The 16,720-nt window shown below is 34.0% G+C and overlaps 1 protein-coding gene across 1 annotated transcript; it reads left to right on the forward strand.

Moving 5' to 3' along the window:
• The first annotated feature begins 13,341 nt into the window (after window positions 1-13,341).
• LOC114386134 (ISWI chromatin-remodeling complex ATPase CHR11-like) lies at window positions 13,342-13,905 on the forward strand. The gene is made up of 3 exons (XM_028346134.1): window positions 13,342-13,428; window positions 13,516-13,585; window positions 13,681-13,905. The coding sequence occupies exons 1-3, from the start codon at window positions 13,370-13,372 to the stop codon at window positions 13,903-13,905; spliced, it is 354 nt and encodes a 117-aa protein (XP_028201935.1). The 5' UTR covers window positions 13,342-13,369.
• The last annotated feature ends 2,815 nt before the right edge of the window (window positions 13,906-16,720 follow it).

Raw genomic sequence — 16,720 nt, forward strand, 5'->3', positions numbered from 1 at the left:
TCTCAGTAATGTTTACAAGTTTGTATGTCCATGCTGCCAGCACCAATGATTTTTTTTTTAAAACATGGTATATTGATTGCCTTGGGCTTACTTTCAACCTTCCTATGTATGTTGAACTCACTAGTATTGTTTACCACAGTTTTAGGATTTCAATATTCACTTAGGATCAACATTTCAGCCAGTAATTCAATCACCAAAACTCAAATTCACAATAGACACAATCATAAGGAAACCTAAAAGTTCAAGAAAAGGTTCACAATCAAAGACTCTCTAAGAATTTTGCATGAACATGTTAAGGACTAATTAACATGAAATATTTGACTCAAATCAAATAATAGGCTAAAAGAATTTCATACACTCATGAACAAATGAGTTAGACAAAGAAACAAGAAAATAAAATTCAGCACAACATAAGAAATCTTATGTGATAAGTTTCATGACTAGACATGACTTCTATGACAAAACTACAATAGGTGAACAAGTCACTCTAGATTTTTGAGGTTTTCTTCTACTTTAATATTTTTGTAAGAATTTTATGGTTTAGGTTTCAGCCACAAAAAAAAAATAACAAGACAAAACTCAAAGGAACCTAAACTCAACACAATTCATGGTTCAAGAACAAGAACAAGAAATTTGAACCATAGAAAATCAAATCTAGCTTCTATAGCAAGTTTAATCGGTGGAAACTCTAAAGAATCATGTTAACAACATTTAGCACAAGACATGTGAGGAGATACATGGAGAAAAAATGAAGAAACAACAATGGAATAGAAGGTAAAGCAAAAAATTAATGGAGGTTTAAGGAGCACCTACTTGAAGCTCTTGTGCTCTGATTACCACTTGATAGAAGCTTGCTTGTGGGGCTTCCATGGAGGCTGGATCTTTGAGCTTCAATGAGGTCCTTTAATGGTGATTTTCCACCATTGAGATGCAGCGGAAGACAAAGGAGAAGAGGTGAGAGGAGGCGCCATCCACTAGGGAATAAGCCATGGAGAAAGAGCTTCACCACCAAGATGAGCCTTGGATAAGAAGCTTGGAAGGATGCTTCAATGGAGGAAAAGAAAGAGGGAGAGAAAGAGAGAGGGGGGAGCACGAAATTGAAGGAATAAAAGAGGGAGAGAAGTGGAACTTTGAAGTATGTCTCACAAGACTCTCATTCATCAAAGTTACAAGTGTTACACATGCTTCTATTTATAGACTAGGTAGCTTCCTTGAGAAGATTTCTTGAGAAAACTTCCTTGAGAAGCTTCTTTGAGAAAACTTCCTTGAGAAGCTAGAGCTTAGCTACACACACCCCTCTCATAACTAAGCTCACCTCCTTGAGAAGCTTCCTTAAGAAGATTCCTAAAGAAGCTAGAGCTTAGCTACACATACCTCTCTAATAGCTAAGCTCACCTCCTTGAGATGAGAAGCTAGAGCTTAGCTACACACCCCCTATAATAGCTAAGCTCACCCCCATGACAAAATACATGAAAATACAAAAAAAAGTCCCTACTACAAAGACTACTCAAAATGCCTCGAAAAACAAGGCTAAAACCCTATACTACTAGAATGGCCAAAATACAAGGCCTAAATGAAGGAAAAAACCTATTCTAATATTTACAAAGATAAGCGGGCTCATACTTAGCCCATGGGCTCAAAATCTACCCTAAGGCCCATGAGAACCCTAGGGCCTTCCCTTGGATCTCTGGCCCAATCTACTTGGAGTCTTCTATCCAATACCTTTTCGGGGTAGGATTGCATCATGATGGGTATAGAAATGAGACATTTAAGTTGCGTGCAATGCTATTTTGCACCATTAATGACTTTTCAGCATGCGGAAATTTGAGTGGATATAGTGTTAAGGGCCATCATGCATGTTCTATTTGTGAAGAAGACACAAGGTACGTACAACAGATACATGGAAGAAAAAAATATATACGCTGATACCATTAACTAGTCAGTAGGTTTTTGAATAGGTTGAGGACATCAATACTTTATTTGGAAAGACCCAAAAGAAGGGGAAAAAAAAAGTAAAACTTGCATATGGAAGAATAGGTCCATATTGTTTGATCTTCTATATTGGTCCAATCTAGATGTCAGACATTGTATTGATGTTATGCATGTGGAGAAAAATGTGTATGATAATGTCATCGACACGTTTCTTAAAATTAAAGGCAAGAGAAAGGATGGTTTGAATACTCGTGAAGCTATAGTTAAGATGGGTATACAAGCCCAGTAACATCCAAGGTCTAACGGTTAGAAAATATACTTGCCTCCAGCTTGTCATACTTTGTCCAGAAAGGAGAAGATAAGTTTTTGTCAGTGTCTACGCCTTGTCAAAGTGCCACATGAATACTTTTCAAATATTAAGAGCCTTGTACAATTCAAAGATCTAAAGTTAATTGGCTTAAAGTCTCATAATTTGCACGTCTTGATGCAACGGTTGTTAGTCATGGCAATACAAAAAATTTTGCCTAACAAAGTCACGCATGTCATAACTCATGTGCTTTTTCTTCAATGCCATATGTAGCAAAGTCATAGACCCCCTCAAGTTAGATGAGTTGGAAAATGAGGGTGTTATTATCTTGTGTCAGTTGGAGATGTATTTTCCTCCGTTGTTTTTTGACATCATGGTGCACTTAATTGTTCATCTGGTGAGGGAAATTAAATGTTTTGGTTCTGTTTATTTGCAGTGGATGTACCCGGTTAAGCAATACGTGAAGATCTTAAAAGGGTATACAAAGAATCTACATCGTCGTGAAGCATCTATTGTTGAAAGGTACATTGCATAAAAAGCTAATGAGTTTTGGTCAGAGTATATTGAAAAGGAAAAACCTGTTGGGCTTAGCGAGTCTTGGCATGACAATAGAGTGGGAGGTAAGGTTCAAGAGGGCTGCATGTTATCACTCCAAGTCTAGAAGAATTGCAGCAAGTTAATTTGTATATATTGAATAGCATCAAGAAGTTCTGCCATAGATAGTTCGTCATGAAACTTTAGTCAAGGAAAGTAACCCAAAAATGATGAATAATAGGGTGTTAAAAGAGCATAACAAGACTTTCCTAAATTGGTTTAAAGATGCAATCTTTGGTTACGATAATGCTTCTGAAATGCTAAGGAAGTTAGTAGATGGACCTAAAAGAAATGTTATAACTTGGCAAGGATACAATATCAATAAGTATTTGTTCAACACAAAATCACAAGACAAGAAGAGTACAACGCAGAACAGCGGGGTTAGAGTAAAGGTTGAATCTCAACACTTTGCTACTGTACATAATGACAATCATTGTCTGGTGTCCATGCCTTACTTTGGAGGAATTGAAGAAATATGAGAGCTTAATTATGTAAAATTTAGTGTTTGTGTTTTCAAGTGTAAGTGGGTTGATAGCAATATCAGTGTGCAAACTGATGATTTCGGATTTACTTTGGTAGATCAAAAGAAGCTTACTAATCAGAATGAGTCTTTCATCATGGCAAAAATAAACTAAACATGTGTTTATGTTTAAGATCCTTGTGATGAAAGGTGGTCAATGGTTCTACACGAAAAAGCCATTGGTGTTAATGTTGAAGATGATGATTCAGCCGTTGACACTTGTGTTAGTCCTTTCTCCACACAAATGCCGCCTAACATCAATGGTGGTGAAGAAGTTAACAATGTTCATGCAAATCGTAATAATTGTGATGAAGGAAAATTAATTAACATCGTATAATGTAATTTGCTTTATATTTACTTGCTTTCGTAATTTCAATTACATGACCTAATATAGTTTTGAGTTGCTTTAATTAATGTTGTTTTTTTAACAGGCACATGGCTACACTACCCAGCTCCCCTCCTCTTCCTTATCTCGAGTCATCAACACCTTCATGGCTTCACCGTCTACGTTGAAGAAGTCAAGAAAAGCAACACGACTCAGATCATTAGCTACCAAACTTGTTGGGGTAGAGAGACCAGTGGTTTTTGTGGATCCTGCCATTGGGAAAGTCGATGGTCCCTATAGAAAGAAATTAATGACGTATTTGGTTATCTTCGTTGGAGATAAGGAAGATGTTACAATTGTTAAGTGGAAAGAAGTCCCTATAACTTAAAAGGATTTGATCTGGGAGGACATTTAGGTATTTATATTAAGTGTAGAATGTTGTTGTAATTGGTTGAACTAAGAATAATAAATTGTAATTTACTAACTATTAAATGTTTATTGTATCTCGGGCTAAATTTGATATTCCTAAAGCATCCGATCAAAGGATGAGAAAAAAAATCGCTTCAGATTGAAGGAGAGCGATGAAGCAGTTTTAGTCAAATTTGACCTCCAAATGGGCCTTGAAAGATGACAAGGAGGGCAGGGATGATAAAGTATGTGATAAGTATGACATAGGCAAAGAGAAATGAAACTAGTTTTGTTAGAGCCATAGAGACCCTCCATGAGAGGTTAGTTGATTTTCATTGTTTTTGGAACTTCATAGTTATGCATTGTTTTCAATCGTATTAACTTAGCCTAATGTGTAACTATTATAGGATGTTCGAAAGAAGGCGTAAGCCATCCAAAAACAAAACACTACCCCTCATATGTTGTCTCATGGGGTTATGATTTTCTAGAAGAAAAGTTGATAGAGGACATGAAAAAGAAACAATTGGAGGAAGCATCCCAATCCAAGAGCACTGACAAAATTGTTGATCCTCTATCTTCCATTAGACGACACTTGAAGTGGAAGATGACTCACACGAAAAAATCTGATCAAACGACATTTGAGGCAACAAAGGAAGTTGTATATAGGATTGTAAGTTACTTTTTATGTTAGTGGTCATTTGTTATAGAAATAATAGGTCGTAAACCAAATTTGTTTCATCTGTTGAATATTGAATTCCCTATAGGAGCAGGCCTCACAGGGAAGCTTTGTCGCCCATGGATGTCAGGATGTACTAACTATTGCCATTGGGCGACCAGAGCACCCTGGTCGTGTCCGTGTTGTTGCAGCCGATGTCACGATCAAACAATACTTTGGACTAGCTTCAAAAAGCTCCCACATGTCTACGTCCATGACTCCCAAAGGCCTGAAGCAAAGAAGACACAAAAAATCAAAGACTAGCTGGAGGAGTCGATCATTGAAAAAGAGACTCGACGACTAATGTTGTCCTTTAGCCAGATGAAGTCGTAGATGTAATCACAGGGACTCACACTACCTCCTGAGCCTAAGGTTGGTGCTTCTACTGCTCATGTTAGCACAAAGGGAAGTTGTGTCAATCCCTCAGAGTAGGACCCTGACATGGGTGACTCAGAGAAATATGAGTTGTGTGTCAATGAGAATCCTCCTTGTCTGGTTGCCCTTGAAAGAGTTTATAAGGGTAGACAATCGTCCACAATGTCTCTTTGGAAAATGATCAAGTGAAGGTCAATATTGAGGAAGTTCGTGATGCTAATGTTGGACAAGTGGCCTCAAAAATTTTACGAAGGGGGGGTTGAATTAAGATTTCGTTGACTACTCCTATTTGAAAATTTCCCTTACTTAGATATTCCCTAGATTCAATTATTTCTTTAATTATAAGTTACTCGAATAATAAATAAGGAGAAGTAACCTTAAAGAAATATAAACACAACAGAAAGTAAAAGAGATTAAGCAAAGAGAGAATGCAAAATCGAACTTATACTGATTCGGCCACAACCCGTGCCTACGTCCAGTCCTCAAGAAAATTCCACTTGAGCATTTCCACTAACCTTGTAAAAACCTTTTACAAGCAATGAATCACAAAGGACTTCCCTCCTTTGTGTTTAGTGTTTACACCAAGAAGCAAATTCCACTTCTTGCAATGAACCCCAAAGGACATTACTCCTTTCTGTCCAGGGATTCAACCAAGTAGACCGTCTCTTGAAAAATTTTACAACCAAGAGTCAGTCTCTTGAAAAGCTTTTTGTAAGAATGGAGGAGAGAAAGAAAATAGAATAGCACAAGTTTTTGCCCAATGAACTTTTCTTGACAAAGCAAATGTTGAACAAAAACTCTTAGAAAGATGTTGAGAATAATCATTTTGAAATTTGTGCCATGGTCACATATTTATAGTCATTTGATGGCTCTTGAAGAAACCATGTTAAAAGTTGTGACTTTTGGCAATTTCTTCAAAACCAGTCACTTTAAAAAAGTTGTGACTCTTGGCAATTTCTTCAAAAAAACTAGTCACTTTAAAAGTTGTGACTCTTGGCAATTTTTTCAAAACCAGTCACTTTAAAAGTTGTGACTCTTGGCAATTTTTCAAAACCAGTCACTGGTAATCAATTACCGTAATGGTGTAATCAATTACACTATTTATTTTATCAAAAGTTGTGACTCTTCATGTTGAGGTTTGAAATCCAACGTTCAAAAACCACTGGTAATCGATTACAAATATTGTGTAATCGATTACACTATTTTGAAAATATTTTTGAATGTTACAAGACAATGGTAATTGATTACTACTTTGTAAATCAATTATAAAATGTTTTGGGCTTTTGGTAATCGATTACTACCTTATGGTAATCGATTACCAGAGAGTAAAAACTCTGGTAAAAGATATTTCTTGAAAAATTCTCTTGGACAATTTTGTGTTGTTCAATCTTTTCTTTGAAAAATTCTTTTCAACTTACCTTGATGCTTTTCTTGAGGCTCTTGCATATCTTGAGTCTTCTCTTGAATCTTCTTGATTCTTTAATCTTGTTTGAATGGATCTTTAATAATCTTTGGCATCATCAAAATAATCTTGGAAACTTTGCTTCTACAGCTAATGTTTGCATTCCTGTACCCACTCAAGAGGTTTAGTTAGTGGGGCAGACACTTAACACCTTCCTTGCTTGGCTGACACATCTTGTACAACCTTTTTCATAACAGGTATATTGTTTTTTGGTATTTGTTATTAATAAAAAAGGATTGGATACAAATAAAGTGTTGATTGTCATTCACTTATGTTTATTAACTGTGTAGAATAAATAAGGAATTGAGGGATCGTCGAAACTTATAGATAGGCTGGATTGTGATGTTGATCCCCTATACCTGATAGCAAAGACCATCCCATGGCTTTTTCTCAAGCCTTTGCAAGTGTCGTGGGATGTTACCATGTTTGGAGTGTATACTGATAACTTCCCCTTGTACATAAGTGATGAAGATCTTTCTGAAATAGCAAATAGTAGTCAACGTCTCAACATCTCTATTATACAAATTTGGATTATGTAAGTCATTTTACAGTATTGTATATTAGCTAATTGATTATTTTAAATTCATGCATAATTTACTTTTTTAACAACAATAGGCATATGACTAAGACAAGTATGCGAGCGGGGAATGTCTGTGTGTATGGATTCCTTGAGTCACAGTCCATACAAAGATTTGGGCAATTGCAATTTGAATCAAAAGATTATATTAAGAAATGGATGTAGAATTCATAGAGAGATGCCTACTTAGGTGCCTACTTGAAAGGAATTATTAACATGTCAGTTGTATTTTGTGACACATTTGTTTTATCATTAGTATTTGACATCAATATTTTAATTGTACAATATGCATGCATGTTTCTCTTAATAAGTGGTTTGAAGGGATTTTACGATAGTTAAGGAAGCAAATCCAAGGTTGTTGCTAGATGGATTGTAGTTAAAGTAAGTCATTTAAACAATGATTGATCCCTTAAAAATTATATTTAATTACTCTGTAAACTAATTTTTGGTTAACTTTGAATATCTTATTGAATTAAATGTCCCTATGCTTTGCCATAAAGTAAATAAAACCTTTCCTTCTAAACACAAATATACACTACTAGAAAAAAGTTCTTTTACAACAATGCTTTTACGATGGTTATAAAAGGACCGATGTAGATTGTGTAGCGGTGACATTTTTGTAAATAATGATAAATTTTTAAAGGCGGTTTCCTAAACAATGACGTTAAAACTAAAATATGTAATTTTAACAACCACATCCTAAGACGGTCTTGTTCACCCGTCTTGGAATGTAGGAATGTGGCATTTTTGTAATTAATATTAAATTAGACGACGATGTTTTCGTGTAAAGGACCATCGTTGACTTCTTGCTCTAAATTTCCAAAAATATATTAGGGCTATCGCGTGCACCTTAGCTGCTCCCTTAGTGAACCTCGATATGGCCTTTCGTCTAACTCACCATTGCTCGCCATTGTTGAACCTCTCACTCATCATTGCACAACCAGCCATTCTTGCCTCGGTTTGCTCAATCCTTTTCCTTCTTTCAATTTTTTCTCCTCTCTCCTTACTTTTCTCTATTCAATTTTTGTGCCTCTCCACACTGAAAAAACTGTACGCATAATACAATAGAGAGAGCTCCCTCGTCGATTCTAAATTCGCATTGTGGTGCGCGGTTCACACTCGACGCGTTCTGTGGAATTTCGACTGGCCCAGGGCACCGTTACTCTTTTTTCGAATTTCACTCCTCAAAGAGGTAAAGGAACCAAACATAACCCTATTTCTTTATCCTTATTATGCATACTCAATCTCATTGATGAAACTCGTTTTAATTTGAATTGTTTATTTTTTTTACAATTTGGAATGTTTTTGCTTTTTGCTTTTTCAGGGATTGGTGGTGGTGTTGTTTTTTGCGCATGTGTGTGTTGGATTTTGTTTGATTGGTTTTCTCTATGCACGTTTGTACTGTGTGTTGTGGTTCTTTTGTGTGGTGGTGAAGCTTTGAGGTATTGAATTTAGGGTTTTTTTCTCCAATGGCACAGAGGAATGTGTGATGGATTCTGTGGAGAGTCAGGGTTTCTTATGTGTGGATGAGAGTTTTGGAGAGTGCTTCTCTTGTTGAATCTGTCACTCATTTGTAAGTTTTTTGTTTTTTGAATTTTAATTACTCTGTTCTTTGGATTTTCAGTTTGGTGTATGGAATTTGAGTTTGTTCATTGAAGAATTGTTTTGAAAATCGAGTGTCAGTTGAATGTTTGTTTTTTCATTTTTATTAGTGCATCTTATGCGTAATGCTACTGATGTTTCGTTATCCTTTGCTTTTGTTTGAGCAATTGTCATTTGTGAAAGCAGGGAGGATGGACATTCTGGTGCTTAATTGTTCTATAATGATGGGGGATGACATGGAGACCAGTACTTTGGGGCCTTACCAGGAGGACAAGCTAAGAACCTTCCCCAACATGCGCACTAAACCTTACACCCCACTAGTTCATTTTTCATTCTCAAACCCCACCTCATTCATAACTCACTTATTCATTATATATATATATATATATATATATATATATATATATATATATATATATATCTCATGCTTGCCTTCTTCCATATTTCTGCAGATACAACTCCTCAACAAGAATCTTCTGGCCTGGGAAGGTGACAAATGGGCTTATAGCAGAACTAGAGTATTTCTAGGAAATGACAAGCTAATTATGTAGCAACAAATCAGTTTTACTTGAATATTAGTGGCCCTGATTACTTCAAAACAACCCGCATGGCCCCTCTGTATCTTAATTACTATGGTCTTTGTATGCTGAACGACAATTATGAAGTGAAACTTCATTTTGCTAAGATAGCATTCTCTAATGACCAATCATATAGCAGCCTTGGGAAGCATGCATTCGATGTTTCAATTGAAGTGAGTAATGAAGCAAACAATTTGTTACATTTTTTTTTGTTTTTCCTAAAATCTTACTCATATTTTGTATCTGGTTCTCCAATAACATAAAAGTTCTGAAGGTAGATATTTTCATTACTGTATACTGATAGGGTTTTAAATATTTGAAAGATTTTAACATTTCTGAGTAGCTACATCTACCTTGTTGCAAAACTTTTTCTAGGTCTAAAAACAGGTTATTTCAGTTTAAGACAACAATGAACAATTCACTATTTGTGTATTAACTGGAAGGAATTTGTGCAGATAGTTACTCGGGCAGGTGGTTTATTTGCTATCATTGTTGTTGGTAGGCTGTAATTGGTATAGCAGTCCTTTATGCCACATTTTATGTTTGGTTGGAAGTGGACTCGCCTGGTTCAATGAAGGTTACTGATTGTATGTGTTGACTTCTCCTCCTAACTTATTATCACAATTGATTTTTTTAATGTTTAAAATTTGAATATTGTTATTATTGAACCTGCATGGGTGGGTGGTCTTTACGTTTCATCATTATCTTTTGAAAATCTTTTCCGTTTGATAAGTGTTTATAATTTGGTGAATTTTATTTGTCCATTTGTAAGCTGAAAAAATAGGTAGTCAAAACTACAATAAGTTGAATTTTATTTGTCCATTTGTTATATTCGATTTCCAAAGTTTGAAGTACAATAAGTTGAAAAATAGGTAGTCAAAACTGATATCTCTTTTGCTAATGATTAGTACTTACAATTTGTCCTCCTATTATGTTTGGACTTGGACTGCAATTCAACATGGTATTTGTATTGCTATTTTTGCCTCAGATATTATTTGATTTATTTCTTTTCCATACTAGAGATTTTGTGAAATTGCAATTTGTTGGTAGCTAAGAGTTTATAGAACTATTTTTGAGAGTTCCCCTTTTAATTGTTTTTGTTGGAGGTTGCTTATAAAGGATATCGGTGTATTGCTGGTGAGGAGGATAAAAGTGTTAAAACCTCAAGGCAGCTGAGAAAACAGGCAGCTCGTAGACCTTCAAACAGTTCATTCAATGAGGATGTTGAAGATAATAATGACCTTGACCCTTCTTATAATTCTAATGGAGCTGAACTTCAAGAAAACGATGACGCGTATGAAGTTGATTATCCATCCAGGAAGAGAAAAGTATCAAATAGTTCACAGAAGAAACATGTGGCTAAAAATGGAAAAACATCTCAAAAGCCTAAGAAGGCTAATGATGATTTAGAAAAAAGTGAGGAACCTCCCAAAAAGTTCTCTCATTCAACCTGACGAAAAAAAAGATGTGGTAGAACTTGCTAGACTGTTTGTGTTTAATTTTCATCTTTGGTGGTATACTTATGTCGAAGTTTTTCTTTTTCTCAGTGGACATTCCTGGCAGTGTGTATACTCTATTCTCATCCTTGTGTTGCGATATCTAACAATTGTTACTCATAGTATGGCATTAAGGCTTAAATTTTAATCAATTGTTCCATTTGTTTTCCTATGTAGAAAAAAGAGGCGATGACTTCAAATACTTCTTCCACCAATCAAAGGTACTCAGCTTTAGTAAGAATCTACATTTACATCTTATTTACTTTTCTGGTAATATTTATCTTTTTCTAATTAAAATTATATAATTATATTGCAAAATCAACTTATTTTGAAAAATATACTGATGTCAACAACATCCTATTTACTTCAATGTCTATGTAATTCTTACACAAAATTATCCTTTTGAATTAAGGGATATCTGAAAAATGGAGAAACCTATTCAATAAAGGGAAAAGTGAAACATTATATAGAAAATGCAGTGCATATTATCCACTGGCTGTTGTTACTTGTTATTGTCTCTGTAAAGTGCCATGTGGAATAGTAAATAAATTTCTTCAGTTTGCATAATAGTCATATGCATTTTGGTCACTGCATATTATCCATTGGCTGTTGTTACTATCTCCATTGAGTCACATGTGGAAATAGTAAATAAATTTTAGTTTGCATAATTTTTATCTGCAGTGGTGGAGATTCTCTTTATGAGGCTAGCTAGTTCTTATAATGAAGGGGCTTATAATGATGGGGAATTCTTAGGTTCAAAAGATGGTAGAGACCCTTATGATGATGGACTGTTTTATGAGGTATTTGTGTAATTCTCACAAGATGTCTACCATTTCTTTTCTCTCTTAAACACAACTATTTGAATGGCAACTTGGTTTTTCTTTGGGGTTGGGAGGTAGGGGTGGAACAAAGGGCCGTACATTACAGTAAATTACCTAATTCCTTTATATATTTATTTTTATCATTAATTATTAATGTATTTAAGTTACTTTTTAAATAATTATACATAATCATTATTTATCCTTATTATGCTTAATTATATAATATTAAATTAACTAAAACCATAATATATAGTAAAAAAATTATATGTACGTATCATAATTATGAATTAGTTTTGAATTATATGTACTTATCATATTTTGAATTAATTTTTAAAAATATTATATGTACATTTAAAATGCTTATTAATAATTATCTTTATTGATAATCATTATTTATCATTATGTTGGTTAATTATATAATATTAAATTAAATAAAACCATAATATATAGTAAAAAATTACATAGTAAAATAATTTTTAAATTTTCAGCTTATATTATGGTTTTATTATTAATTATTAATATAATTAAATACTTATTGATAATTATTTACAAATAATTATTTTAAAATATTAATTTATATATAAATAAATTGATAATATTAAATTAATATTAAACTTTCTACATCAGTGCTGACGTAGGCACCGACGTAGGAATATGCTCTTTCTAAGTCGTTAGAAAATAAAGCTTTCTACATCGATCGTAAAAGGACCATTGTAGAACATGTGATAAACGAAGTTGTTCCTATGACGGCAAGGATGTAGAAATCATAACTTTCTACATCGGTCGTAAAAGGACCGTCGTAGAACATGTGATAAATGAAGTCGTGTCTACGACACCACCGATGTAGAAAATCATGTGTTTCTAAGATGGTCCTTTTACGACCGTCGTAGAAACATCCGCCCTCTACAATGTCGCTAGTTTCAAAGACGCGCATCCACTGTCTTTGAAATACGTTTTCCACTGATGTAAAATGGGATTTTTCTACTAGTGGTATTTTGTACGTGTATCAAAGGATAAAATGTACTTTATACCTTTGTTTATGATTTTTCAGGACATTTATGTTGGATCTAGTTCAAATTTTGAGATAGGAATTGCTAAATTAGATACTCATCTGTGATATTAATTTGATCAATTTAGTTGTTAAATTGTTGACCTGAACAACAACTAGATTCATTATATAATGTCTTGGATTTTGCATGATCTGGATTAGCTATTGACATTTGTTTTATCATAATGATTTTTCAGATCTTAGGCTTTGAAATTATTTTGAAGTTTGGAATATCTAACTTTAAGTTGACACATTATCTATGCTAACTATGGACTATATATGATTTTATTGCTCAATTTTGCATCAACCTCCCTACCCTGCCTCTTATGTTTTTAACCAATCTTTGTATATGTGTTTTTTTCTTTAAATGTAGGATGAGAACAAATTTGATTTCAAAAAAATTGTGAGTGAAAATTGGGTCGAGCCACCAAGAAGAGAATACAAGCGCAAGTAAACATTGGCCTTCGTTCTGTATCTTGAGTTATTGACTTTTTCCTTCTCTGATGTATATTTTTACTTATTATTTTGTTTTTTTTTGGGGGGGGGGGAGGGGGGGAGGGGGGGGGGTCTGACTCTAGTTACTCAGAGTCTAAATACTTCAAGCAAACAATGCGCCAAGGTGGTCTTACTAAACCAAAAGAGCCTTGTATTCCTAGCATGCCTCAATTGTATGCTTCTCATACAAACCTTTTTTTTTTCTTCCTTTTTTTAATAGAGTTCTATTTTGACTGAGTTTGTAATTCTGTTTCCTTCAGGCATGACTTCCAGTTTTTCAACACACACAGGCTGAGTGAGCTGTATGAAAAGGAAGTTCGCTACCTCATGGTGGGTAACCTAAACTTACCGATTAAACAATTTCAGTTTTAGCTTATTCAATGTGATAAACGTTACTGCTAATATATTGTTTAAAAAAAAATCAGCAAACACATCAGAAGAATCAGGTGAAAGATTCCATAGATGTTGATGAACCAGAAGGTATGGAAGTACTCTTAACAAATTGTAGTCTTTTCCCTTATTTGTATGTAATTAATTGGGTAAATTACTCTCCTCTAAAAGATGCTTTGATTACACTACTCCCTCCCCCATGTTACACTTTAGTGTATATTAGGTTGAATGAGCCTCCTTGGAATGTTCTCTCTCTTTAAGATAGAAGGGTAAAAAAGGGTATTTTCTCGGAAGAAGATGATAGTGAAAATAGCTAAGAATTGTTATAGTAATTAGTTAATTAGTAAGATGGTTAAGTTCGATACATAAACATGATGATGTGAGGGGAAAGACAACATTCAAGTTAGTATTTGTGAAATGGAAATAATCTCTGTAGAATAGGAAAATATAGGGAGACAAATTCCTTAATCATAGGGAATTATAATCAAAGGAAGGTAAATCCCATGACTTAAGATTTGACAAATCCTATCCTTAATCCTAGATTTTATATTCCTAATTTATTCAAAATAACAAAGTATAAACTTTTCTAATTTATCAACACCTTTGTTGTCATTCAATATTAACAAAAGCATTATGTTCTCATGTTGTTCTAGGGTTTCCAACTCTGACTCTAGCATCAACCATGACTAATTTTGAACTTCTATATTCAACTTTGGAATTTCAATAGATGAAATAAAGGTTTAGGGGTAAAGCTTCAAAGCTGATTGTTAGGATGTTTGGAAAATCTTTTTGTAGTCTTAAAATTAGGATGTTTGGAAATCTTAATTTTAATGATGCACTTACATGAGACATGGAAATTTAATGATGTACTACAAATTTAATGTTATTTTAATGATGTAATTATAAGTTATTAACATAGTTGATTGTTGAAATTTCACTAGGATTTATAAATTAAGTCTCACATGAGACATGTTTTGGTATTTGCATATATCGTTACTGCCTGAATTCCACAAAAAAAAAAAACACACTCTACATCGATTGTTTGACGACCGATGTAGATCCCTCAACATACTAAGACGGTCAACCAATGTAGAATTAAGTCATTATGGACAACATTCTACATTGGTTGGCTGAAAACCGATGTACATACGGTCGTCCCCAACAACCGATGTAGAAAGTGCCCATAATGGCTTAATTCTACATCGGTTGACAGAAAACCGATGTAGACTTCTCACCATTCTACATCGGTTATCTTTAGAACCGACTTAGAATGTGCATCATTCTAAGGCGGCTCTGACTTGAGGCTCGCCTTCGTATCCATGTCTTTCTACATCGGTCCACCAATCATCGTTGTATGGTGTGGGTTTTCAACGACTCCCGCTACAACAACGGCTCATAACCAATGTAGAAAGGGTCAAATAACCGATGTAGAAAGCCTAATTTCTAGTAGTGATAGTGAAAGATATATATATATATATATATATATATATATATAGAGAGAGAGAGAGAGAGAGAGAGAAAGAGAGAGGTGACAGTGAAGCATGGTTTTAGTTTAGTTGTTGTTGTTTAACAATAATCTCAAACAAACAAAACAGATAAATTCAAGATTAGAAGAACTTTGCCTGGAGGGTGAAGATTGACTAATAATACTTACGTGGAGTGTGTGTTTGTTTGTGTATATATATAGACAACACATATATTTTAAGCAATGAGTAAATCAATCTTATAATTAAGTTATGACTCACCTTATGTAATTGGTAATTACAAAACTAATATATTTCAAAAAGAAAAAAAAAACAGATCCCTTCAGCATTTTGCTACTATAATGAAAAGGGGATCTCAAGAGATTCCTTCAAGAATCCCCATGCTTGTGCCAACAAACTAACATGGCCACACACCTCCTCATGATGTAAAATCTGGCTCTGTGTTCCTTTGCTATGCTGGTGCATTTCTTACCAATGGAGGGGTTCTTCTGTGAGAAGCTCCACTATTAGAAAATACACTTTCAACATCAGTTATTTAGGGCATTCTACATCCGTTGTAAAATCGATGTTGAAAGCACCGATGTTGAATGTATTGTTGTTAACATCGGTTTTCAAAAACCGATGTTAACATAAAAATGATAATATTGGTTTTATAAATAACCGATGTTATAAACAAAGAAGTACAACAAAATAAGTGTATGCGTGAGGGACGTTGACATCGGTTTTCTGTAAAAACCGATGTTAATTTGTTACATTAACATCGATTTTATAAATAACCGATGTTATAAACAAAGAAGTACAACAAAATAAGTGTATGCGTGAGGGATGTTGACATCTTTAATTGCTTCTAGTGAATAATTAGTAAGTTTGGAAGTGACTCCCACAATATTTTAAATTTCATGAAATAAAAATAATCAGTTGGATAAACTTGAGATTTAACCATATAGGCATACTACAAGTATGCTCCCTTCGGAACTGAATAAAAAACATCTCCAAAATCAAAAGGCCAGTAAACTTTTTAGCCTTCTCCCCAGTCATATATTTTAGCTTCATAGTAAAAACTTCAAAGGTATTTTTGGGAGTGAGGTTTTGGACAAAAAGGAAAGGGAGACCAAACTTTTTTACTTCCGAATTAAGAGTTATATACTGTTTATAAAAACAAAGGATTAATATATTACATTTATTTTATACTAATATCTATTCAGATTCAATTTGTGAAACAAAAGACCTAGTTTTTGAATCATGAATTGGATCTTGTAATGACCCGCCTCGTCGCTACGGTATCCACACTCTAATATTCGATAATTTCAATTTTTATAAAAAGAACTCCCTTAATTTTTGCTTATGAAAATAGAAGTGATTTTGTCACAACATAAATTCATCCAACAACACGTCATTACTTAAGTGAATATGCATAATTACATAGAAACAATAATTTGGTACATGTCATACACATAACGAAAATTAAATCTGTTTATATATATAATTAAAATCCTAGTTTTACATCTTTAACTCAACAAAATAAAACTTAAAAACCAATTACGGAGGAGTTGATTACAAAACACAACTCTCTCCCAAAATAACACCAACG

The sequence above is a fragment of the Glycine soja genome, chromosome 15 (genome assembly GCF_004193775.1).
Source record: "Glycine soja cultivar W05 chromosome 15, ASM419377v2, whole genome shotgun sequence".
Taxonomy (NCBI): Eukaryota; Viridiplantae; Streptophyta; class Magnoliopsida; order Fabales; family Fabaceae; genus Glycine; species Glycine soja.